Genomic DNA, 27,318 nt, shown 5'->3' with positions numbered 1-27,318 from the left:
GAAAATGGAAAAAACAAAAAAATCCACTCCTGATGAAGACTATTTTAAAAGCTCACTGACAAATTAATAAACGCAGGGGAGACAATTATTATTTTTAAAAGTGCATATTGGCTTTATCCACAGCAATGCAGATTCTTGTTCTGATTTCTTGATGCATGAGCAGGGAAGTCAGCATCTGCGCTGCTCCTTCTACTGTACACCCTCCAGCACTGAAAAAAAAGGAGAAGAAAGAGGAAGAGAGGAAGGAAGAAACTGAGAAGAGGGGAGAAAAAAGAGGAAGAAAAGGAGAGAAGACAGACGGAGACAGATGGGCAAAAAGACAAGTGCGGAAAGACAGATGGGAAGAGGGAGCTGAAAGGAGAAGGAGAAGAGATAGAAGGATAGATTGAGCAAGGAGAAGGAGGCGTATTCTAGGAGATCCAGCTGACATTAGTGGGTGAGTTTATGAGATGTGATGATTAGCCAAATCCTGCTAATCAATGACACATTCACATGGGTTCCTGCTCTGTTGCTAAACACTAATTGGTCTATTCTGCAGCAAATAGGGAGATGCTGTTCCCCACTTCACTGTAAGCACTGCGAGCTGACACGGAGGGCACATGTGGGGACACACACACACACATACACACACACACGCGTGTCAAATGTTACTTGCATGCACATACTGTACATCTGTAGCGGATTTTGGTGCATAAAAGGTCAAATTGAGACTGATTCAATTTGAAAGTGGATGAGAAGCAGAGGATCATGCTTGACTCCCTCTAACAATAAGGAGAGAATGGGATCCTAGAGCGGCCCAGTTGAACCAGCAGAATGGGTGGGTGGGGGTCGGGGTGGGTGCCGGGAGGGGGGTGACGGCTGGAGAAGGAGCCCTAAATTCAATTTCACTTTGTTGAGCATTTAGATAATGTCCCCTAATGTAATGCCGGGCTGTGAGTGGATCCACGGTATAGCCTCGGCGGTCGTTAATCACAATGCAGCAGCAGCGCCACCAATGTCTGAGGACGGGCACTGCAAGGACGGATGCAGGGAGTACACCTGCAGCTGTGTTGGAAGCAAAAACACCAAAATATTATACTTTGATATTTTTTTTTTCTAGTCAAAATCCTCGCCTTAGTTTTCGACTCAACTGAACTTGAATTCCAAAATACGGCTTGTGCACATTATCCATCACTGTCAACTCAGAAATACAAGCAAGCTTAAGAAAAAAAACACTGCATAGATAGTGTGTAACACGTATGAACCGCATATGCTGCAAGTGTGTAACTACTGTATTGCACTACCTTACCATTTCAATTTGCTCTCGTGCACTTTCTTACACATTCTTCTGTTTAAGCCTCTCTATAACTGTTTGATCGCCATTCAAACAGGATGATGTTCACATTGATTTTTTAAACGTGTGCATATATTTTTCATATGTTTATGCTGGTGAACTTACTGAACATTGTTTTTAGCACAAGAGCCACTAGAAAATAGAGTTATGTTCCCTTGTGCATGACCAGAAAATACTGAAAAGACTCATAATTCTATCTAGTGACGCTTTTTTAAAGCTCCCTGCTACCCCTACTCCTGTTTCATAAATTCATATTTAATAAGTGAATTGATTACTCAGGAAACAATCAATTCAGTCACTTGTCAGGTAAGAAGGTGAGATATTCAGTAGTTCTAGTGCTTTTAACAATGTTTCCACAGTTTTATTTTTAATGTACTATAATTTGCTTTAAATGGTAATTCATGAAAAAAAGCAATTAGTAAATGTCACTATGAGAACTTCTTCTTGGTTTAAAACACCCAGTTTTAATTAAGTTACAATGAACAAACATCTATATTCAGTAAAGAATCCCTCACCTCGGAGGACGAAGCTGTCTTAAAGCCTGATACATTTTTATTCTCACACAGGCACAAACAGACAAACGTCGACACCCACGGCGTGATGAGTACCGTCGATGTGGGGTGTATTCCTCACTCGGTGAGTGCCAGTGGTTAACAGTGCTTTGCGTTGAAGAGGGGGACAAGAGGAGGGTTCACTCAAACACATGACTGCTACAACCTAAATATTAGTGCAGGGACTCTCCCTCTCTCCCTCTCTCCCTCTCTCTCCCTCTTTCTCTCTGAGTGCGCCTCAGTATGTGATGTGCGTGTGTGTGTGTGTGTGTGCATGTGTGTGTTGATGTAATTATGTGTAGAGGAGAGGCTGTTTGGGGTAAATAGAGTTGCAATTATTCTTTTAACCTGTTTGATTGTCAGTCCCACTAACACACGGGGCCAGGAGAAGACAGAAAACAGACAGAGAGAGAGACAGATAAGTACTGCATTTAGCGATAAACAGTGGCACACATTTAACTCACAACTAAAAGGCCCAAAATTTCTCGATGACACGTATTAGCAGAAATGTGATTTTGTTTTTCCTTTGGAATAAAAACGCAGAGCGACGATTGTATGCCTCCGGCACAAAACATATATAATTTTCTAATTGTGTTGTGACCTCCCCGAACACAGTAAAAGCATGACGCGATGAATGGATGGATTTATGCGTTCATATGTTTTGTCACTTTTTTTTTCACCTTATTTCAAAGCAGCTTCAGATGTGCAAGGAGCGTTTAAAGGAGGTGCAAATATTACTGCAATAAGTGATTTGATTGCTGCGTGTCATGACATGATAACGTGAACTGATTGAATTTGTGATACACTTGCTGCTGACAGCTGTTTGACTGAGCTGAAGTGTAATGCTCCATCAGCAGCAAATGGAGTAACCCATTCAGCACCAATACTGGCGCATTAGAGAACAGGAAGTGCATTTTTATTTTCCCCTCAATACCTTCTAAATGGCCTCACAGCAAAGCGGATGACTGGGTTTTGAATGATTACATTTCTCCGGCAGCGATTTCAGGTGGCAGGGGAGTGTAATTCAGACCTTATTTTGAATATATGTACTCGCTACATTTAATGCAAATTATGTGATATTCAGTCACTAAATATATCAAATATAATCAATGACTTATTAATCATATCTTTTCAGATCTGCAGACTGCCAAAGTGTCAAAATAAAAGCACATAAATACGTATTAAATATGGGCTGCTCAATTTTAGATCAAATACTTTATATAGAAATATTTTCTCCTCCCACTCTCTCGTCATATTTTGCACACACACAGGCACACACACACACACACACACACAACTAATAATGTTATCGGCTCAGATCACCAACTCAGCAGATCTCATCCACATGTCACCTGCAACAGCTCAACACATGCATGCACACACACACACACACACACACACGCAGAGTTTTGTGCTCCTTGTCAATAGGACGTTAAGGGTTTTGGCACTAATGACCAGTGTAGAGATAAGAGAGGAGAGGTTAATGTGTTGCAGTGGGTGATCAAGATAAGACCGATCCCTTCAATCCTGCAGACAATGAGACAGTGAGAAAGGGAGAGGGGATAAAAAAAAAAACACAGGAGGAAAAATATCTACAGAAATACAATAAAAAGAAGAAAAGCGTGCTTGTTTTTTATAAGTTTCATTGTTGAGTGTAAAATTTGCTGTTTTTTTTTTTTTATTATTTAGACATTTTATGTATGAATAAGAGGATTCATGTCAATTTGGTCCATCAGTGTTTGTGCACATAAATATGCACACAGCACAGTAAAAACACTAAAGATGCACACACACACAAACACTCAATAGCCACCACAACCAGCCAGTCCTGCCTTTCAGCGAACGGGTTATCAGTGCAGCTCAAAAGACAAACCAAATATACGACCCTGTCTTGCATGCTAAATGGCTTTATTTGGAGGCTTTCTTTGCACCGGTTGAGATATGTGTGTTTACAAGTGAATACAGCTACTGTATTATGTGTGTGTACCTGTGTGTGTGATTTGTTTGTTCGGTCTATTCATAGCATCACAGGGTAGATACAGTTTATTGTGATTGCTAATAATTTAAGTAATTGCTCAGCTTTAACAGACACTCGGTGCACGTGTATCCACATGCATGCACACACACACACACACACACACACACACGCTTTCCTTCCTGTGAGTGAAAGTAACATAAAATGGCTGCCCACCCCCAACTCCCCCACCCCACCCCATCTGTGTGGCCGGCTGGGTCGGCTGACATTTGGACACTTGTCAATCATCTCTTTCAATAGCCAAGCGGCAGGAAAAATGAAGTCGGGGGGTCAGCAACTCAGTGTATCGCCATGGCAACAACTGCACTGAAGTTCATGTGCCTGCTGGGCCTGTAGTTCGAAGTGTGTGCGGCTCTATGCGTGTGAGTGTGTGTGAGAATGTCCATTTTTGTTTCGGTTTTGAGTGTGTGTGCGTGCCGTCTTCTGTGCCCAATTGTTCCCTATCAGCCGGAGGCAAATACTCCTCCCATTCTAGCTCTTCCACCTCTCACCTTGCAACCTCACATGCAGCTTTAGCCTTTTCTCCCTCCTTTCCCCCTTGCTCGCAGTTTTTTTCCAAACTCTCTCCTCTAACCAGCAGGTCAAGGAACAAGGCCCTGCAGGAAGTACAGCATCCAAAAAAAAAAGAGAGAGTACTTAACCTTTCACCACCTCAGCCTTTCCCTCTTTTTTGCCCCTCTTTTGCCTCTTACCGTTATCCTCTTCCTATGCCAGTGTGTGTTTCGCTGTGATCCTCCACTCACACCCGCTCTAAATGCAATTGTTTTCTCATCCTCTATAGTTGCGCATTCATCTGCTTGTCAGTTTGGCCTTTGTTGTCGAGAGGGTGAGAAGCATGCATGTGTTATCCCATGTGGTTCACATGTATAAGCAGGCCTGCGTATTCAGCCAAAGCACAAGGAAACAGAATGAGCGAGCGCGCAAGCACAACAAACTATGTGGAGTCTGCGCCACTGGAGGTCTGTTTATGGAATGAATGCAGAGGATAATTTGTGTTCTCAGCCAGGGAAAATAGCTCAGATTGAGCCTCAGAGGACAATCTACTGACCCGTTTACCGAACACTTATCGCAGAGAGGTTCACCAGCACTATTCATCCTTTTGGGGCTCCGACAGCCACACACACAAGCAAGCAGCTAGTCCCCTCCTATCTATCCAGACTTTAATGACAGCATGATGTGCAGAGACAGCAGCAACACAGAAATGAGTTCAATACAATGGTCCAACGGGCATGAAAACCTGTAGCTCTGGGGGAAAAAAAACAAAAAAAACAACCTAATAAAAATTTACACTTACACTGTAGCTTCTGGCAGATTTTAGGGATTAGATAACATTTTATTTGGAGGGCTAAATGATAAACTTCTGCTACTTAACTGAATTTTTTGTTGACACGTGTTGGAAAACAAAGCATGCATGAACCACACAGGTTTGCTCAAAGTATTTAAATTTATCACCCCCCCCCCTTACTGAACATAGCAATTTTTATGAGTAAAATCTGCCGGTAATAGCCATTTGATGTGGATTAACATGCTCCATTACCCCAATGCACCAACACTGCCAGAATCATTACACACACATACACACAGAGCTGCAATACGTAGTATAGACACCAACATTGCTCCATCCAAAAGTCCCCCTAACAATATGCACACACACACACACACACACACACACACACACACATACAGACATATACTCTTGGTCCAACACTCTCTCCTCTTTCCAGTTCCATCAATGGACAAGGCCTGACTGGAATGGTGTAATTCTCTGGGATAATTCATGGATAATTTTGGGATAATCTCCAGCAAACCATTCGCAGCGGTGCCACCCAGTTTGCCCGTTGCCTGATTACCAGGCACCAAATGCCAGCCACTTGTAGTGACCAACACCGCCAACAACCACTCTGGTGCATGCAAATAAACAAAACAAACAAGGACCTCCAGCAGGGAAACATCCAGCTCGGCTTGTGCAGATATTCAACAAACACTGCAGGTTATCAAAAGCACACATACACACACATTTGCATACATACACTCATACACACGAAAGACGGGGCAAACAAACCCAAAACACAACAATGTAAAGACATCTTGTTATATGCAAAAGCATGCGTGTTGAGAGCAAATCCAGCACCGACACACTCACACACAGAGAGACACACACACTCACAAATAGGAGAACATATGCACACATACGGCCGAGAGGTTTTTCATTAGGTGTGATTGCCATCTCGTGGCAGGAGTAACCATATGATTAAAAATAAATGCAGCACATGATCTTCACTGTGACATGCAATTACATGATCAGCATTACGTCTTCTCATTTTTCACTGAAAGGCAAAAAACACCTGCTGAAATCTGGCTTAAAGAAGTGCTGCGATTTAAAATCTTTAAAAAAAAACAAGGTATACAAGCACCTGTTTACTGTTGCACATAATGTCACATTTATGGTTTTATAAATCTACAACATTTTTGCATAAATAATGCACACACTGAGGCAAATAACAGAGAAAATGTTTGAGCACAGAACCTCAGGAGGCTTATGCTTGATTTCTTCTACAGTGCTGCTGCATAGCTTGTTAAATACTGACATCTAGTGGCTCAAAGCAAAAACTTAGGTGCCTTAGAACTGCACGTGATGGTCAAATGAAATATCACCACCTCTTGGCCAATACACCTGCGTAACCAAAACAAGAAGAAAGCCTAATATATTTAAGCAATTACAGCAATTATCCAGATATTTCATGCAAATAATTTTCCCCTCACTAATATTTTAAATTCCTTGAATAGAGTTATTTCCACAGCACTCGTTTGATGTGAAATAGCAGGTAGAGGTGGTTGCATGCACCTAAACAGAGCAGAGCCTTCCTGGGCTTCACACTCGGACACACACACACACATACTTAAATGCACACATCAAGTCCTCTTTATGTGCAGTTATGTGCAAACTTGCACACTAAAAGTAAAAACACAAACATTCTTTGAAAATGTTTTTTTGAAGCGTAAAAGCTCATCGTTCCGTCCATTTGATATTTACACCTGTGGACAAGTTTTTGCACAGTGTGTCCACAAAAACTTTTTTCTCTCTCTCCCATAGGAGAGACATCGTGCAGACTGAGCGTGGACCACAACTTCTGTATGTGGGTTACACCTCACAGGTGACACTGCACTTCTTGCACAAAAAAGTGTAAGAGCATGCAAACAGCCTGACTCTCCCCCCCCCCCCCCCCCCCCCCCCCCCACACACACACACAAACATGCACACACACGCAAACTCCGTCCACGTATTTAGTACCATTTCAGATTTACTCACTGTCATTCAAAGCTCTCGCTCTCAGAGGTGCTCACAGTTTGGGTTTTGAATTTGGGTGCTCAAAATCCTCTCCCTCCACTTCCACGAAACTCTGTCCAGCATATACCACTTTAGAAGAAGAAGAAGAAGGAGGGGAAAAAAAGAAAATTAGAAGCACAGCTGGCAGCATTTTTTGTTTCCCGAAGATTCCAGAGGAATGGATGTTTCCAGTCACTTTGTAAAAATCACTCCATCAATAAAAATGGCAACAAGCCCGTTTACATGAACCAAGCCAGCTGCTCAGATCACATACAGGAAGCAGGGTCCCTTCAGTCAGCCTGTCACTCCACTCGCACTAAGTCCAGCACTTTTTTCTCTGTTTTTTTTGGTCCTGCTGTTTGAGATGACACTTCTTTAAGGATGTGCAGCCTAAGCTGGAGATCATCGCACAGACACAGCTTTGACCTGTGCAATTACAGATGATGACAGAGAGCGATAATCTGCGTGGACTGATGCATCAGAGTGTCAAGAAAGCTCACCTGTTCTCCTCAGCCACACTCCTGTCTCCGGGCGGTAAAAGCCCTCCTGTCATGTTTACACCACCGCAGGCACACCGGTCTCCTCTCTCCTCTCTCCTGTCAGACATTGACTGTGGAGTTTTTTTTCTTTTTCCACTGCTCTGTCTCTGCACTTGACCAATCCACTCTATCAGCTCCACCACTCTCAACACCACACAGATTTGCACTGTGCAACCTTTTCCATTTTCTATGATACTTTCACTCACTTGCCTTCTCCCCCCACTGCTGCCAAACCAGTCACCTGTAGACTCAGAGGTACTCAAAACCATTTCCCAATCTCCCGCCCTCCTCGCCTCATTCTTATCTTGTCTATCTCTCCTACTCCTATTTTCACCTTCCTCACTCCCACTCACTTTTCACTCCTACCCACTTTCAGTCCTTTCACTTCCTCTAATAAATCCTCTGCCTCTACCCAACCATTACCAATTTTCTCTGACCCACTATTTGCTATTAGCCCCTCGTCTTTCTCCTCCCCTTCTTCTTATCCCTTCACTCTCCATCGCTGTCTCTGCCTATCCTCCTTATATATCCTCAGCCTTCGCTTTGCTTTCTCCCCATCTCCAGCGGCATGAATATATTATTATCTACACAATGGGGCCCTGCTTATTGTTTATGAATTACCAGCCTTGCGGCCAAACAAAGCCTATTTTCATAAGAAACCTCCATTTCATTTCAGCTCCAATTAGATTGGGGGCTAAAGAATAGGAGTCCTCAGGCCTCAGCCCCTAAGGATGGCAGGTCCATTCAGATTCATTCAATGGGGCCTTATTGCTTTCCCATACAAAAGAGCACGTGGATGGGCTTTCAGACTGAAACACCAACCAAAAATGACTGGGAGACAGTACTGTACAATAACAAATCTTTAAAGAAAGGACACTGAGCGCTTATCCTCCCATCCATCAATTCATCCCTCACTCTTCGCTTTCTTCTTCTCCTCTGTTCGTATATTGTAAGACCTGGACATTAATGACAGACAGTTGAAAGAGAAAGGGAGTGAAAGAAAGAGAAGAAGAAAGAGGCAAAGCAGCTCAGTTTTTCACAATACATGTCAAGTCTAAATGATCACTGGCTGCTGAATAGACAGAGGGAAGGGAAAAGAAATGAGTCGTGTGTATGTATGTGTGTGTGTGTACAGCTGATTGATTCTCTGCTTTGAAAAGAGGGAGAAAAAAGAGTGAAGGAAAGAGAGAGGAAGACCTTGGTGCTTTTTTTTCCCTGAGCTCCACAATAGTCAGGGGGGTCTGAGCTGTATTGTGGAGCAGCCACACTGACAAGCTGTCACTCCATCCTGGTTGGAAGAAAGAGTCAGAGAGTGAAGAGGGGCTGGGGCAGGTCAGAACCCCGATAATATGCGTCTGCCTCCTTATTTCAAAAGTTTCTCACCCACCAGACACTTGACAGGAAGAAGAAGGCTCTCAAGTGTTCCCCGGGAAAGTTGAAGGAGAAATAAAAGCAAGCTGGAGTCCAAATGTTAGCTGCAATGTGTACTTATGTACCTTTATGGGCAACATCATGCTCAGAGTGCCAGGTAAACTTCCCAGCAGTAAGGCAATGGCTCTTTTCATGAACCGGTTCATTATTTAGGATAGAGAGACAGCCAAACACTTTCAGGGAGTCAAGCCAGCAAGGTCAGAGTGTGGCAGTGCTGGCCTGGCTTTATCTGCCGAGATCTGCCTCACAGGATGAATGCGAATTGTGCCTTTGTTCCTATGAAGGAATATTCAACATGAAACAAAAGGCTGCCGTTTTCATTACAACTGAGTGGACAAGGTGAGAGTCACAGTGAAAAGGTTGACATCTGCGCTTATTCATCCAACAACAGCCGAATGAGATCTTCTCCCCCCTACAAAGCTTGTCGCGATTACCAGGGTGCACAATAGAATTCAATAGGCTGGATTTTTAAAAAAGAGCCAGCATACACACAGACCAACATGATATCATGGTATTGCATGCAAATAGTCAAGCACTTTGGCCATCAGCTTTTCATGCCATACTTACTTTACTGTGTTAAACAAGGCAAGAGGTTAAGGTGATAGGGCACTTTTTACTGTGTGCAATAAACAGTGAAAAACTGGGGGACAAAAATGGTATAGGCTGGTATAGGCTGGTATAGGCTGGTATATACGGCGTATTTTTTCAATTTAATGTTGCATTGCTTCCAAAAAGCAATGACAGCGTTGCTATCTCTCCTACCTCGCTTTCTTTCTCAGCTAACCCTCCTCGTTCTACCTCATGGATCTGTTTGGAATATCATTCGCTCACAAAGTTCTCCCAAAACATGGGGGGATACACAAAACTGCAATGGTGTCAAAGTTCATAGAATGGGCTTGGTACCTAACAATTTGTGCTGAAAATGTGAATCAGTGATCGGTACTTTTCTTCATTTATTGTGGTGCTGCTCTTTCATTTGATCTTTTTGGAAATAAGCAATCCGGTGTATTGTTGAGTGGCTACACAGGCCTCTATCAGAACCTCCTCGGCTGTGTCTATTAGGAGATGGCACTATTTTACCCACAGGTGTATCCAAGCAACAATGTTGTTGAGCATTGGCAGGCTTCATAACTGCTGGACAGTTCCAGGAAGTGTGGTCTGACTTCATGAAATGTATAAAGCACATACAAGAAAGATGCCTTTTCCATCCGTTCCCATTTCTGACTCCACTAAGTTTTATAAAACCCCTTACGTATTTTTGTCTGTGAAGGTTCTCAGTCATCCAGGTCATCGTAGTCTAAGGAGCTTGGAAAGAAAAGCGTCTGGAAAAGCGTTTGAAGCAACTTAAAGAAGTCCAGATGCTTTTCTTTCCAAGCTCCTTAGACTCACGTATTTTTGTTTTTATTGTTTCAGATTGTCTCACTGCCAGTGTTTGGGATTTTTTTTTCTCTAATTGCCTACACTGAAAATATGTTCAGTATGTCTTAGCTTGTGCTCTGTTGTGAAAATTAAAAACTTACAAATAAATAAATAAATAATAAGGCCTAGCAGCAATTGTTAGGGACCCTCCGGCCAAGGGAAGAATGACATCTAAATAAGATGAATTAATTCACTCATGTGTAGCAGCAGGACAGGGTGTATGGCTTTATTGCCCCTAACTTCACAGTTTTGGTTACTTTTGGTCATTTTCATTCCCATCGGCTTCATCTCCAGCTCCAATGGAACCCAGTGTAGCCCACAGAGTGTTTCTTCTCAGCACTAAACAGCAAAATAGCAAAATCCAGATGTTTCCCTGTGGAGAAACGTCAGAACAAAACAGATCTATATATTGAGCAAGAGTCCAGCAAGAGTCCAGAGCCCAGATATTTGACTCCAAACAAATGAGAGGTAGACAAGTCAGCGAGCTTTTTCTTCTATCATCAAAGTTAAACACAGAGAGCCAAATATTTCATCAGTGCTTATTACAGCTCAGTAATATTGTGGTAATAGTGGTAATAAAGTGGAAACAAGAAGGTGATAATATGGAAATTTCAAGTTATTACTACAGTATTACCAAAGTATTAACTAATCCCATGAGACAAAACCAGTTACAGTAATAGCATAGCATGTAGCATACACTCTACTATACTGGTAACTATAATGATAAACTGCTTGTAATAAATTGGTAAAAATCTCTGCATTCCAATTTTTATATACTGACTTGTAAGAAGAACAGTAACAGGGTTGTGGTTGTTGTTATAAAATGTAATATTGTTTAATTACATGTTATTGTTTAGTACTTAATATACTAAAGGACAAAAGGAAAGAATATAGTGGTTTATAATGGTTTAGGCACATATTTGTTTCCATAATATTAGCCTGAATGTTTGGCCTGTTATTAGCCAATTAGATACATTTCAATGTAATATTACTCAGCTACAGTCACTGTTAAAGCTCACGCGCCCATATTTTAGGAACAATATACTGTAGAAAACATACTGTAGTCCAATTTCATTCAGTCTACTAAATTTCAGGGGAAACCACTGTTATTTTAAACACTAAGATTATTTACTTCACATTTTCAGGTGAAGATGTTTTATCAGAAACTAAACAACATTTAACCTTTGGGCTTTTAAAAAATTATTTATATATAAATGACTTCATCTACCACTGGAAAATTTTTTTTAGACAAGTATACTCTTTGGTGAGAGTCATATTTAAACTTAACTTGCTATCGTGATTTTCTTTGGATAGAAATAAGTTCTGCTTGTAGGATCATGTAATTATTGGTTCTCAAACCTGTTGAAATATGGCAAGATTCCCAAAAGGCTTCAAACCAGCACCTACACACAGCCTCTGTGCGTAGGTGCTGAAAAGAAATAATAAAGTAGTCACACACAGGCGTATAAGCTGATTTTGTGGTTTTCTATGTGTCACCTAAAGGTTTCAGGCAAGTTAATTATAAACTAAAACTTTAATAGTAAAATTTTGAATTTAAATATTGGTATTCTTATTAGGTTTATTTCCTGACAGACATGTATTCATCCCAGCGGGCACACAAGAGTGAGCGCATGTGTGTGTATATATTCCTTCCTTAATACTAAATGGGGATTGGGCAGATTTAGTAGCGGCATTCAAAAGCATACCTCAGAGAACACATTTATTTATCCCAACGGGCAAAGGCTCATCTTTTAGCAGTATTTACAATATACAGTACAACATTAATATCTGTACAGTTCCCTTAGGAAAAATGAAAATGTAAAGTTGTCAAAGAAAAACAAAAGAAAAAAATGGATTAAAAACAGACATAAAGGAGTTTCCTGGCACAAGCTTTGCTGAAGGCTAAAAACATCAGGCTTAGCCTGAGTCTGAGGAGGATACCCTGCAAAAAATCATTTCATAAAAATTAAATAAAGAGGTTATGAAATGGCTTTGTTCAAGTTAAGACTCGTCAAAGCCTTTGGACCATTAACACCATTAAAGTACCATTCTGTATAGTGGATAGTCGTGCCGTTAAATGATTGTAAACAGACGGAGAGGAACTCTCTCCAGTTATCCTCCAGCTTTGTGAACACAGCCACAGACATTGATGCTGGATGGTTCAGTACAATTCATTCACGCTTGCTTAGTGATCAAGGAATGTTGTTGTGGGACAGATGGTCGAGGAAGTTTAACAAGTCATCTCAATAAGGCCCGTCTATTAAGCTGAATGGCACTTAAAGTGCACTCGTGGATCCATCTCAAACAAGCCCACGTTTACTTGCCTCAAGATGCACATTTACCTTCACACAACTGAGCTTAATTCATGTATGTGACTGTGTCTTTCAAACAGTGCAATCAAGTCCACAGGTACTATACAAGTTCTTTCTTTCTACAAGCTTCACATGGGTGTTCACATGAGCCTCACAGGTTTGTCTCATCCCACGCTGGGTCGTTAATGCTCTTCAGAACGTTTCTAACAACTTTTTCTAGATCCTTCCGTGCTCGCTGCTCTTCCTCCAGTGACCTCTTCATCTTCTTGTTATCCTGTGTTGGAAAACAATCATGAAATACATTTTAAAACAAATCTGAAGATTACATTTAGTCACTCAGCCTCTAAAATTATCCAGTTTTGACCTCTATAATTTCATAAACACAGTATAATGAGTTACCCAACAAACATCCAACATCACCTGTTTCAGCTCTTGAACCTCATCCCTCAGGGCATATACCACATCCACCAGGCTCCTATTTAAAAATAAATAAATAAAATTTGAAAAATAATTGTAAAAATTAATAAAAAAATATTTATAACAAACGCACTTAGAGAGCGCAACTTCCCCTAAAGTGCAAGAGACTTTGATGTTTTGTGATTTTTTTATTTAGACGCGGAAATCCTGCTAAGGCGTCATTGTGAGGTGGTAGGGCGAAGTATTAAAAAAACAAAGTAAAAAAAGCCAGTGGCGCTAACAATGACAGTCATACACATTGTATTGTAGTTTTAAGATGAAGCGTTACTGATTTTCACATTTTGTCTGACCTTGACACAATTTTCAGCCAAATTAAATCAACTCAAGCTGTTGTTGTTATCTACCATCACACAAAATTTTAAAATGACGTCTCAAAAACTGCTAACAAACAGTCAAAGAAACAAAAAGAACAGAGTTTAAGGAAAACAAAACTAAAAGTTTATTTTTCCTACAAGGAATGCTGACACACCCTTATACAACTTACTTCACTCCTCACTAGACTACGGTTGTATAAAAAAACGACTTTATTATGAGTGAATCCCACATAATATTCCCTGCTCTTAACAGAACTCTCCCTGCAAGTCCTGATCTGACCTTGGCACTATTGTTATTTCAACACAGACCTCAAACGGTGAGGAGAGCCTTCATCTAGCTCGCAGTAATGACTCAGGGTTCCAACATCAGTTTTCTATATTAGTATGAATCAACTGTGAATCAAGAAATCACTTAAAATAGAACTTGCCAGAAAAAGTGAAAAGGTCTAAAAGCAACACTTCACACCATTATTTAAAGAAAAACAGATGAGAAACAACATCATTGACATCTATCAGTGTTGAAATTGCTACAAAGCCATTTTTGGGACTCCAGTGAATCACGGTGAGAGGCGTTATCTACCAGTGGAGAAAACTTGGAACAGTGGTGAACCTTCCCAGAGGGAGCCAGCCTACCAAAAGTACTCCAAGAGTGCACTGACGACTCATCCAGGAAGTTACAAAACAACCAAGAACAACATCTAAAGAACTGCAGGTCTCCCTCGTCTCAGTTCAGGTGAGAGTTCGTGATTCAACAATAAAAGGAGACATCCATGGGAGAGCTACAAGGAGAAAAACTGCTGACCTAAAGCCCAGCCTTAAACCTGATTGAGATGCTTTGACATGACCGTAAACAGGCTGTTCATGCTTTAGTAAACAAACCCACCAATCTGGCTGAATCAAAACCATTCTTCAAAGAAGACTGGGCCTAAATTCCTTGCTTGGTGACAGTTCTTGCTGCCCAGGCGTGGCACAAGCAGTTATTAGCCTTTTCCACACAGGGTGAGGTAGGTAAAATTTGATGATCTGAAAAATGTAGGCGTGACAAATATACAAAACAAAAAACAAAAAAACAGGAAGGGAGCAAATACTTTTTCCACGGCTCTATAAGCACCGCACACAGAATATGGAAAGGACTGGGCTGAGAATTACAGGACTTAAAGACATTAGGCTTGAGCTAGGATAGAAGCATGGAAAAGAGAGTCATCCATCATCTTACTTTTCTTCCAAAGTACTTTGTCCGTTGCGACTGGGATCCTCCAAAAGTACTTTCTCCTCACCGGGGATGATGACATGGAGCCCCGTTTCCCTTTGTGCCCCTGTTTCAAAACAGAACAGCTCTCAACAGTTGGTACTTCCGATCGCAATAAGCCAGTGCAGTCATCTTTGGTAAATGACTTTTCCTTTTTTAAGACCAAAATCGGAATTTTATTGGAATGACACACAGCATCCAAGAGACACGAACACGCACAGCTGGTTGTAGTTGTGTGTTAGTCATGCACAGACCGGTTTTCAGACAGAAGACACAGAGGATAGTGAAAGCAAAGCGGAGACAAAAAAACAAAGTCATTTGACCATTCGTCATACAGCTTCTTGGTCATTTGAAACTAACAAAGACTTCACCATCTCTCCCAAATGAAACCACATACTTGTTCTGCAAAAACAAAGTCACATGAATGCCAACGTCTACCAAATGACAGATTTATTCAAAACTCAGAATACAGCGTTTGGGACTTGAACACTTCAGCAGTGTAGAACAAATACACCGAAGGCGCCGTTTGCAGATAAGACATGGCCACGTGTGTGAACTGAATACAACATTTGAGCACACAGAGGACAATGTTGGCTAAAGACAGTTAGTCTCGTCACCCTGCCTGTCCCACAGTTCGACTTAGTTTAAAACCACAGAATACACCTGTCACAAAATATAGCACATGATATAAGGACAGTGATATTCTTAGCTCAAATACTCATAGAAGATTGAATGGATTTTTTTTTCCTTGCTCCAAGACAACTAGTATTTACAGAAAGGGTCATTATGTGCTCTTTATATTTCAAGTCCACTCTGACAGTATTGTGAGCTGAACGAGTAGTTCACATAGAAATGTTCCTGTATAATCATGATCTCTCTCTCTCTTGCTTTTTTTTTTTCTTTTTAAACCCTCAATGCTATCAAAACACAGAGGGTGAGCATTTACACTACGAATGAGCATTTACTTTACAGTAACACTGAATACTTAAGTCTACCTTTAGGATTATATCATACACACTCTAGGCAGACGACAAAAAGTACAGAATTTGAACAGATTCTATCCCTCAACCCACCCACTGGCCTGTTACATGATTGTGCAAAAGAACTCAAACACTTCATGTCATAAATTCTGTGTAAACGTTGATACAGACCGAGAAAATTTCAAAAAGAAAAAAAAAAGATTCTTCCAGGGATCATTTTGTAAACATCGGCATACAGAATAAAATATAAATAATTTTTTTAAAAAGGAGCATTTATACCAAATAATAAATACAAGAAGAAGAAGAAAAAAAAGAGCAGTTCAAACTGTAACATGGACCAATATATTCTATGTCACTTACATTGCTTACTGTAAGAGGATGTCAGCCTGTACTTTTAATATCCAAGACTGGAAAAATACTTCTTCATAAAAATAGTCATTAACGCTAGATAGTATGGGAAGCCTCACAAGCCGGACGACGCGAAGGCAAGTCTCGGTAATGAGGCCACAGCATAGGTGCTAGTTTGTTGCAACAAAAAAGAAAGAAAGAAAGAAAAGGGGTGATGTTTTCAAATGGCATTGAACATTTTTCTGTGGTTCAAATTGTCAGAGCATACAACAAGAGCTACACCCAGAGTTATTAGTTTCATCGGTGACTTTATAACCATCCTCTCCTGTCTGAGAAGCCTGTCGAGCTAGTTGACGTTGAAAGCTAGTAAACATGGCTGACAAGCTGTTCTCCTGGCACATAACGCAAATTCATGACTTAAAGTTAGACGCAAGTAAATGCTTCTTCCCATGGATGAGTGACATAAGAAGACTGATATCAATTCATGCTTGCAGGGTTAGAGCTGGAGCTGGAGTTGCAACATGTTTAGCCAAACCTAGCAAAACTTAAAAAACAACAACAACAACAACAAAAAACTAGTTCTGTCAGTCAACAAGCACTCGTTAGTGCGCTAAAATTAACCTGCTGAATTTTGTTTATTAAAATGGTGACGTTTAAAAAGGTCCTAGCTGTTGGATTTATTACCGTTAGACAGAGGCAGACTAGCTCTTCTCGTCCTTTATGCTAAGCTTCAGAGTCATACTGAATGAGGGTGTTATCACTCTTCACACAGAACTTGGCAAGAAATGTAGTGAGTGCATTTCCCCAAATGGTAAGCTGTTTCTTTAACGTATGGGACACATATCCCCCATCAAACGAAGGCGTTCAATTTCTGCTATAGGATTGTAGCCGTTTTAGCTTGTAGCTCACAGACTGACACCCTTCGCCTGTTTTATATGAAACTTTTCATTTCAATAATTCATTAACTTGAGTATTAAACCATTATATAAATGCAACCCTGTGATACGGACAGAAACATTACTAGAGATTAAAGGGACCAATTAAACTCCTATTCTTATTCCTTGACTCTACTAGAGTGTCTTTGCATGATTATTGCTCATAATAATCCTTATTTAGCTTATACTGCTCCTTTGTGTGGTCTTGACTTTAATCCAAGTTATTTTAGCTCCTCTCCCTTTTAAGCCGCCAGATTTCTCCTTATTGGCTGTCTTTACAAACAGAAGATGTATCAAGAAGACCCCTCTCTTTATCGTCATACATCTCGACGTGTCGTTATGTATCACGAAAAGAGAACAAATGACTAAGCTTTTAGAGCACTCTGAATCCTGAAGCCTGAGATTTTGACTTGTATTTCAAAGTTGAAACTGTATATTTAAGAGAAAACTGGGGACCCTTAAGATCAGGCTGAGGATGATGCCTTAGGGACTACACTAGGAGTAAACTATCAAAAGGAACAGTAATAAGAGTCACTTCTTCACTTTAAAAAAAAAAAAAAATCAAAGGAAAACAAATGATATCCAATTACTTAATGCCAGCGGTGGTATGTAGTCCTGCAGACAGTCTGCCCCCCCACCTGATACCATAGAGCTAGAATTATATTCGCAATGGTCACAAGAGAAGTACTAAAACTATCTGTACATCTGCATACTACTATAGGCAAGTCTGAAATGGAGTTTTTTGGTCATTTAGGCAGTCAGAACCTTATTATTTATCAGTCTTGGTAGAATGACTTTAATCAAATTAGTAACACCTTACTCAGAGAGTGAAGAGTATGTGATAATCTCCTCTTTCTGTAGCAGCTATGGACAAAGGACAAAAAAATGGACTGAATTTGACAAACTATTAGGCGCTGAATATTTAATTAAACCACTGAATATTCAGTTTGGACTGAACACACAACAGCTATCTGGAATGTTAAATTTCATGCTGTCACGGGTTTGCAACACGGGTATAACTTCATGTTCTGAAAATTCTATTAAACGTCGATAATTTGGATATTGCATTTGCATGCCGTTATATTTTCAGACAGCAGGGGGATATGTGCCTGTACCTGTGTAGCATCTGTGCTATGTTTCAGCATACATACTCTAGAAACACATACTGGAGAGGAGTAGTACATGGTAAATAGAATACAGTCGTTCCTGAAATACATCTGAATATCAGACAGGAAAAGCTCAGTCCCCATTTCTCCCACCCCTGGGTCTCCCTCCCACATATTCCACTCTGAAATCCCTGTACTCTCTCCTGAGAGCTTACCCCATTTATGTTCAAACAAGGGGAGTGGTCACATTCAAGATAAATTAACAATAAATTATCAAACACCTACTGCATGACAACTACAGAAAGAGAGGAGGCACATAAAAGGGGAAATGGCAAAGGCAACAGGGAGATGCCTGAAACATCTTCAAACAAACTGTCGAAAAATAAATAAAACAAATAAGTTAACACAAAAATTAAAAAATCATAATAGAAAATAAATAGATAAATTAAAAAAAAATCTTTTTTTTTTCCAAACACATTGAAGAGAAAAGAGGTAAGCGGGCTGTACTTCACTTCACAGCACAGCTTGGCAGTACTGTACGGTCTTCAGTTCTGGTGAGAGATGCAGCTCTTGCGTGGCACTGAGCCCATTCTGTAACTGTGGGTGGTCCAGATGGAGTCATAGTCTGAGTCCTCCGAAAGGTCAGAGGTCAGTTCTGGCCGGGACACGCTGCTACGGCGGCCCGGCGAGTCCACGCAGGACTGGTCCACGTCGGCCAGCACGTGGTTGTGCATCAGGTCGGTGCCCTGCCAGGCTGGGTGGAGCGGGCGGGGTTGAGAGTGATGTTGCGAATGCAGGAGGAGGAAATGGTGGTCGAGGGAAGACGAGTGACGGCACAGGGAGGGAGGGAGGGAGGAGGAAGCATACGCAAACACGCAACAAATGGCAAATCATAAAACCAATGGAAGATGCAGGATGAGACGATGGAGAAAATTATAGAAAAACATCAAATAAAAGATGAGGAAAGGATAAACTCAAGGAAAATAATGCCAAAAGTAAAGGAATGGAGGAGAAACAGGAAGAAGAAGAGATACTGTTAGAGGGGTCAGTACAGAATAAAGTTAAAGAAAGGCACTGAGTACAGAATACAGATGCAGCTGGTGCAAAGAGAGCAAGCTCCAGTATGAACCTCTCTTCTTTCGTTTGTATATATGCACGGGTAAGACTTTATTTTTTCTTACTAGAGTTAAGAGTCTGCCTGGTTTTGGCGCTGGTGCAGTATGCCTCGATAACTTTCAGGATTTGGGCGTCTTCTTCCAGAGCAGCTGTGCCTGAGAAAGAGACGGTGCCAGGAAAAAGCACATTTAATTCACATGCTAATGTCTTTGTTCTCCCACTATGAAAGAAATAGGAAGACTGATACCGCTTTCTTAGCCGTCTAGTGAGTAAAATGTAAGGAGAGAACAAGCTATTAGTTTAGCAGCACTGTTTAATCTATAAGGAAAAGGAGGTATACACAACAATATGCAGTTTTCCGTAGAGTCAGGCTGCGATTCAGCCATTTCTTAAATGTCAAACTATTACTTTTTATGGAGGAAAAAAAGACTCCAAGCATATGACAATAAAAGACTTTACACATACTCTTCCTCAAGGCAAATTCCTCTTCCGACTGTTTCCGCTCAGGTTTGCGCTTGGGAAGAAGTTTCTTCACACTCTTAGGACTTTTACTAAGATCCTGCACATGAAGGACAAAAGGTAGAATACTTTATAAACAGGCTATATTAATTTTAAAAAAGGATCGTTATTCATTTCACTAGCACATACATTTTCTTAGCATTAGGATTACATGGTTTTATCATAAGCAACGTAAATCAGCTTTACCTCCTTGTAACAGAGGGCGGCAGAGGGCCGTAGCGGGGGTGCAGGTCGCAGGCAGCTCAGGCTCCATGGTTTGGGGGTATTTGGTGGTTCCAGTGGGCCCCACATCATGGTGTTGTGAGGTGTCCCATGGGAGGATGGGTGAGGCAGGGTGTGGTAGGTAGGAGCCACTGTCAAAGCCCTGTTCTCAGCATGTCGGGATGGGGTGAGAGGGTGAGATGGGAGCTGAGGGGGACGAGAAGCAACAAGGTGAGTGTGTTATACAATGAATATGTAGCTTGCAAAGAAGAACAATAAATGAATGGATTTACTATTCATTTGTTTGGCGCTTACAAAAAGGTGTTTTTGTTGTTTCATACATGAGAATAGCAAACAAGCGTCACAACAAAAAGCATTAAAAATACTAATGTTTAATTTTTACCCCTGTTCCAAATTATTTGTATCTTTTAGAGGCCTCGGTATCTATCAAGACAACTGTTTACAGTGCAGGACACCCAGGGCGTTCCCGATGTTTCTATAATGTGAGGCAATAAATGCAAGCCATGTTGATTTTTAGAGAATTTCTGGGGGCTATAAATTGAGGGGAGTTGTTTAAAAAAAGAACGATCAGGTCATGGTCAGAAGCAGCACATGTGCCATGGGTAAGAAGAAATAAATAAGTGAGGAGCTCAGGTCACACATTGTGAGAGTTCAAAGGATGGCGTGGGCTACAAAGGCCATGACCAAGCAATGGCAGATGCCTGCAGCCACAGCCCAGAGGATCAGTAATAGGTACAATTCCACACAGTCAAGGTCCAAAGGAATAAGTAGACTTGGGTCAAATAGTAAACCCAAGATGATGCCCCTTCTGACAAGAAAAGTGTTACGTGAGGCCAACAGTAACCCACATGTCACAACCAAGGCGAACCTACAGAAAACAGATTTCAAAACAGACACTGCTCTTCGGGAGCAGAGGTGTGGTGAAAGAAAGGTGAAGCGTTCAACCCAAAAACAAGTTCCCAGCAGTCAAATGCTGAGGTGTGAGTATAATGCACTAGTGTTGTTTTGAAATAGGACGTGTCTATCTAGACTCTCAATGAAAGCATAAGCAAGGCTACCGAAAAACTTGGACTTGAGCAGCAATGAACCTTCCAACAAGATAACGATTCAAAACACAGAGCCAAATTATTCAAGAAATGACAAAAAAAATGGATGCCTTGGAGTGACACACCCAGAGCTCCGGCCTGAACACTACTGAGAATTTGTGGACAGAGCTACAGGTCATGTGAAAGAACCCCTCAAACCTTAGGAACCTGGAGAAATTAACTAAAGAGGGGTGGGCATAAACATGGTTACTGCTGTCATAATTAAATAATCATGACACCAAACAACTGAGCGGGGAACGTGTAATTCATGCTGGACTGAGCACTGCAGACTGACAAATGTCATGGATAAATGTTCGGCTGTCTTCAGGCTGTCTTAAGACACAAAATGCCTCCTTCAAGTAAACTAAATGTTTACAGCGTCTTATTTTGCGTCTGGTCACCACAGCTCATCACCTGCATTCACCTCACCTTATCCCTAGCATCCTCTTCTGTCACAACAACCCTCTGCATGTCCTCTCCTTTACTACATCCACAAAGCTTCTCTGCAGAAACTGTGCAGAAAGTTCTTTCCCTCCTGTTTGGCAGCTTCATATTCATATTTGAACCAGATATGGTATATCACGCTTCCACAGTGAGTGTCCAGAGATCTGCTCCTGGTTGGACATGCTAAAACTCCACTACATACATCTGTGAAACAGCCCTATATATGGCATTTATCTCATTTCACAGTGGTGTCACGAACATGCACAGGGGTACACCAAAACTAAAATTATATCAATTTGTTTGTTCCAAGGATAAATGCTAAATATTATGCATTTTTTAAAGTTAATTTCAGTAAATGCAATTGTGTATTGTGACAATTCCAGTAAAAGAAATCAGCCACTTCATGTGGGTTTACATCATCATTTGAGGTGATTGCTAGACATTATATGTATAATGTACTGTAATTAAAGGGCGCAGTCAGTGAGAAATCAATATATTCAATGAATAGAAAGAAAATGATCTACACGTGGGTATGTAATCACTGAGTTCTGACCGTGTGGCAGGGAACAGTGAGTGGTTTGTGGCTGGGCGCTGTGGCTGCAGTGTGTTTGATTTGTCTGGTCAGGTGTTCCACCCAGTCCTGCAGGTCCTGCTGGTTGGTGCAGATCACCAGGAGACGGTCAAACATTGTGCCTACAGGAACAGGGACAGTATTGTTTAAGGTGTTAATGAAAATCCACAGGAATGAGTCAGCATCTTGCTTGTAAAACGTGCCCTTACCATTGAGCTCGAAAGCATTTTTATGGGCTTCACAGTCTTCTAGTTGGGTTACTGCCATGCCTGCCAGGGGCAATTTTCCCTGGAGAGCGAAATAACCACATCAGACACATGACATGCAAGAAAACAAATAAAATAAATAAATGATTGATTTTTTATTTATTTTATATATAAATAAATGAGACTACTGACCTGGAATATGAAGCCACTCATCCTGGGGCTGGCAGACAGCATGAGGAGGATGTGGGGGAAGAGCATGAGGTAACGCTCATTTTTCTCCTAAAGCAGAAAATGTAGAGAGTATGAGTGAGCATTTTTTGGACAAATAGGAAGCCTTTAGCTTGTATAGCCCACTTCAAAGTCTACAGATGAACAGATGGCTCCAGCAGCAAAGGTTAGGCAGGTATAAACAGTAACTGTTTTTAGCTTTAATTTAAATTTTGCGAGTTTTGGGACACATTCCTTTACCACTGACTTAAACTTTAACAGTAATTATTTTGACTCTTTGAATTGAACTAACTATTTGTACTATGTGTACAAAAGACTACAATTTATGCACTTTGATATCATATTTATAGGAAGCGAATATTGCAGCAGTTTATAGCAGAGCGAAGTATAGATGAAGGAGCCGAATAAATACCTCTGACAGCTGACTCTGGACCAAGACCTGGCTCATGTAGATCACAGAGCCTAAGGTTTTGATGTCATCCCCCTCCCACAGCCGGATGGATTCTGTAAGAATCTGCAGCTCCAGCTCCTTTCGTTTCCGCACCTCCTGGCACTGAGCCTGGCGTGAAAGAGACAGACAACTGTTTCAAAACCCTTTCTTAAGCCATTTCATTTCATAGAAAGTCTGGTTACGTGCTGTGTCCGTCTGGAGAGGAGGAGAGTTCAGCTTACCGACAGACTTTTGAAAGACGTCATGCACTTCTGGATGTCTGGTCTGTCTGGGTGATTCTCCTAAAAAGGGCAGACACGTTATACATTTAACAAGAAAAGCTAAACACAGGAGCTCAAGAAGGATGGATATACAGAGACACACACACCTCCATGTGTCTCTCGAGCTCTTTAAGTAGTGTGGGGTATTTGTCCAGTCTCATAAAGGGTTTACTGAGGCCTGTGGTCAGGGTGAGGATCCCGGGACTGACAGCACCGCGCCCTTCCATAAACTCTCCCAATACTTCACTGCAAGAGAACCAAAGAGAAACAAAACATTTAAGCTACACCACAAACAGCATCATCACAGGGTGTGCACGCAACACATAAGTTGGCTTTGTCAGTCATTTAATAGTTTTAAGAACCACTGAAGGTCAAACCGTCCTAATTGGTATTCTGATTGTGCTACTCACCCCTGCTGCCTTCATTAGGAGGCATATGGAGGCAGCTAGGGATTGCAAGTACCTATTATTTTCCATTATCAATCAATCTGTACATTATTTTATCAAAAATCTGACTAATCTGACTGACAATTAATCTCTGGCTCTCTTCCACAGCATGTCTTTTATCCCGTCTTCCTTCTCTCACCACAACCGGTCGCAGCAGATGGCCCCGCCCCTCCCTGAGCCTGGTTCTGCCGGAGGTTCCTTCCTGTTAAAAGGGAGTTTTTCCTTCCCACTGTCGCCAAAGTGCTTGCTCATAGGGGGTCATATGATTGTTGGGTTTTTCTCTGTATTTATTATTGTGCAATCTACTGTACAAGATAAAGCGCCTTGAGGCGACTGTTGTTGTGATTTGGCGCTGTATAAATAAAATTGAATTGAAATGAATTCATCAATGCTCTGTAAAATGTCAGAAAATCTCGACTATTCCTCTCACTGTGACTTAAAGCCCAAAGTGAGATGTTCACTTAGATCCATAATTTGTTGAACAAAGATACTTTTTTTGGTAATATTGCCTCTGTTCACTACCACAGAGGACTTCATCAAACATAAAACAATGTGTCAATATGTTAAATGATTTTAGCTATTTTTATACACAGTCCTCCACTTTCAAAAGCTAAAAAAAATTTTTGTAAAATTTTGTAAAACCCAGTTTTAAAAAATCCCAGCTCTCATAGATACCTTGGCAACCCATAGACAGGTTGCCAAGCTGACACAGGGCTAACACAGAGAGACCATATACAGACAACCACTTGCACTTATGGGCAAAATAAGACTCATCAATTAACCTAACCCCACTACCTGAATGACTACGAGAACCCACCCAGAGAGAACCCCTGCCAGACACGGACACGGGGAGAACATCTGAAAGCCCAGACCAGATGGTGGAGTCGAACTCAGAACCTTCTTGCAGTGAGGCAACAGTGCTGCCCACTTTATAAAGTCCGTATTTTGTTGTTGAAATTGGCTCATATGGTATAAATTTGAAAATCCTTAGTGAGTTATCACATTCACGAGATTTGTTTTTAGAAAACCTGACCTCTTACCTAGACTTTGAGGTCGAGGTCACTGAGTTTCAAATTTGTTCAAGGTTTTTTAATAGATGCACCTATGGTATCAATTTGATATCCTATATCGCCTCATTCGACTTATTGTGTTTATGTAACGACATTACATCCATCAGCCTCTCAGACTGAGGGGTGAAAATGATAAATAACACACTGCCTTTTCAGCACCTTCATATGTACAGCATTTGTTACAATCCATCCAGGCAGTAACGTTAGAAAACCTATAGACACGTTTAGAATGACGGATAATTCAATAAGTATCTACAAGGCTGACAAACTTCATATTTCAGATGCATCTCAGGTGAGCTTCTACAGCTCACTCGAGATAATCTCTCTCAATTTTCTGTCCTCTAGAGGTCCTCGCAGCTCCTTTAAATTTCATGTTACTAAGACTGCTGAGCAAAATTTACATTCAGCCCATCACCTCCAGATAGAGTTTGTGCTAATGCGTCAGACACATGAGTGAAAGAGAATACTGCACTTCCTCTTCTGTTAAAGCACAATCTGTCCAAACACTGATGGAGCATTAAACTGTTACCTGTGTGGCCATTCTTGTTGTTCTTGGATCTGCTTACTTTGCTAATGGCTATCTTCTGGTCACTTGTTTTAATAACTAGCTGACATGCATCAGGTGAAATTAAGCCATCTCACAAACTTAATGGTTCAGTGTATCCCACCTTAAGCCTCTTACGATGTCCCCTCTGTAATTTGCTACTGCAAATACATTAAATAAAAAAAACCCCATCTCAACAGCAGTGTGTGTAACATGGAATATCGACTGGACAGTGATGATGACAGTGACAAGCCTAAACGAGAGGAAGCTAAGACCACATTTAACATCAACAAGATGACGAGCCCCATTTCCTTTGTTAACACGGTCATTTGTACGACCTGCTGTGCCACGTGTGGGAAAGGCTGGCGACACTGTTTAATGATACTAATTACAGCTGATGTGAGCATACCCGTATTGGGTGAGTACATTAACTGCAGAGGGATGGTTCGAGCAGTAACCAACATAGAGAGCCTTCATCTGTGGCATGTGCTTAAGGAAGAAGCTGCCCACCCTTTGTTGGCTTTCTGGAAGCCTAAACAGATAAAAAGAAAAAGAAAAAAATAGGATCACAGAAGGTCAAAATACACCTATATTAACTCTCCTACACTAGGAAGAGGCTATATGCACATATGCAGTGTAATTCCGTAAATTTCCATAGTCTAAGTACAGTCTAGCCCAATATCCCTGTAGTACATGCAGTCCAACACTAGATGTCCCTCTGTGTATTGAGAAACAGTGAAGATGCTGCTGCAGTGGGGCTGTGTGTGCTGGGAGGGACTAACTTGGTGCACTCCTCCAGTGATTGGACGAGCATCTGCTGGAAGGTGCTGATCTCTTCCAGGTTTCCCAGAATCAGAGCCACATCTGAGCTGCTCAGTCTGGAAGACAAAGTGATGAAGTGTGGAGATTAGTAAAAAATTATTCAGTAACATGTACATGTAAGCCAAGGACTTCTGCCCACTTAGTCCTTTAGATTATGCAAAAAAACCAAAAACAAACAATTCACGTTAATTTTATGCATTTCAAAAGAATTGCATGTAAAGTCGCATTATGTCTAAGGGAGTCATACTTTTCAATATTCTGAAGAGGTCGCAGGTAGTTCATCAGGAGACTCTGAAGGTCCTTGGAATATTCAGTCTCGGTTTCTAAAATGTTCTGTAACACCTAAAAATAAAGAGGAGAGAAATTAAATTATTATCTATAATAACAGACTTGTTATAGTCATTTAGAACGGCTATAACACTCATTCTGAAAATCTAAATATTTGTCTGCTTTCTAGTGCACACCAACATACAAGATTAAAATGTGAATGTAAACACAATGTATCAATTACTTTCACAATTTCTGACAAGGTAATTAATAACACAAGAACAGAAGATGCATACATAATTTGATCTTCAACAATAAATAAATAAATAAAAACATAACTTTGGGTTCAGTGCTGACCTCCAGCATTACATTTATAAATGGATTACAATGCAAAATATTTAGAACTCCAATAAAGGGGCAGTTTTTTTTAAATAAAATCAGTAAAAAAAAATTTATACTCATTTAATGCAGTCGGTTGTACATAATCAGCCACAAGACACACAGATACAGATAACCACACACAGAGTAGCTACTATGTGATAAAGATGCAGTGTGAGAAAACAATTTTGCCCATCATGCAGCTGTGATCACAGATGCATGAAAGGCAAAATAACTGAGAGGACAGCTTCTTTCAGTGAAGATCACTAACAGATGGAAAAAAGCAAAGACCCAGACAAAAACAGAAAGACGTGAAACAAGAAAAGCCAAAG

The 27,318-nt window shown here is 40.9% G+C and overlaps 2 protein-coding genes across 9 annotated transcripts in view; both read right to left on the bottom strand.

Annotated features, from left to right (window-relative positions):
* Positions 1-8,312, bottom strand: part of sox1a (SRY-box transcription factor 1a) — an 82,852-nt gene extending 74,540 nt beyond the window's left edge. For all 4 annotated transcript variants that reach the window (XR_003216630.1, XR_001225117.2, XR_266875.3 and 1 more), the window contains exons 1-2: positions 7,748-8,312; positions 7,230-7,337 (exon numbers count right to left, since the gene is read on the bottom strand). The gene's annotated coding sequence lies outside the window, so the exon portion shown is untranslated. The remainder of the gene's footprint in view (positions 1-7,229; positions 7,338-7,747) is intronic.
* Positions 8,313-12,339: 4,027 nt separating this feature from the next.
* The window catches only part of arhgef7a (Rho guanine nucleotide exchange factor (GEF) 7a), a 30,645-nt gene continuing 15,666 nt past the window's right edge, over positions 12,340-27,318 (bottom strand). Inside the window, exons 8-23 of one of the 5 annotated variants that reach the window (XM_025903527.1) lie at positions 26,589-26,683; positions 26,302-26,397; positions 25,929-26,051; positions 23,567-23,705; positions 23,421-23,480; positions 23,161-23,307; positions 22,713-22,799; positions 22,524-22,602; positions 22,297-22,436; positions 20,179-20,400; positions 19,939-20,032; positions 19,539-19,628; positions 18,932-19,111; positions 14,956-15,055; positions 13,369-13,423; positions 12,340-13,222 (exon numbers count right to left, since the gene is read on the bottom strand). In XM_025903527.1, the coding sequence (XP_025759312.1) occupies positions 13,100-13,222; positions 13,369-13,423; positions 14,956-15,055; positions 18,932-19,111; positions 19,539-19,628; positions 19,939-20,032; positions 20,179-20,400; positions 22,297-22,436; positions 22,524-22,602; positions 22,713-22,799; positions 23,161-23,307; positions 23,421-23,480; positions 23,567-23,705; positions 25,929-26,051; positions 26,302-26,397; positions 26,589-26,683 (1,830 nt within the window). In that variant the 3' untranslated portion in view covers positions 12,340-13,099. Of the gene's footprint in view, positions 13,223-13,368; positions 13,424-14,955; positions 15,056-15,140; positions 19,112-19,538; positions 19,629-19,938; positions 20,033-20,178; positions 20,401-22,296; positions 22,437-22,523; positions 22,603-22,712; positions 22,800-23,160; positions 23,308-23,420; positions 23,481-23,566; positions 23,711-25,928; positions 26,052-26,301; positions 26,398-26,588; positions 26,684-27,318 lie in introns of those variants that run through there. The other 4 variants (XM_013276202.3, XM_025903526.1, XM_003452917.5 and 1 more) reach the window with 4 other exon arrangements.

The sequence above is a fragment of the Oreochromis niloticus genome, linkage group LG16, assembly GCF_001858045.2.
Source record: "Oreochromis niloticus isolate F11D_XX linkage group LG16, O_niloticus_UMD_NMBU, whole genome shotgun sequence".
Classification (NCBI taxonomy): domain Eukaryota; kingdom Metazoa; phylum Chordata; class Actinopteri; order Cichliformes; family Cichlidae; genus Oreochromis; species Oreochromis niloticus.
Note: the sequence above shows the minus strand (reverse complement) of the source record. Positions and strands in the feature narration are given on the sequence as shown.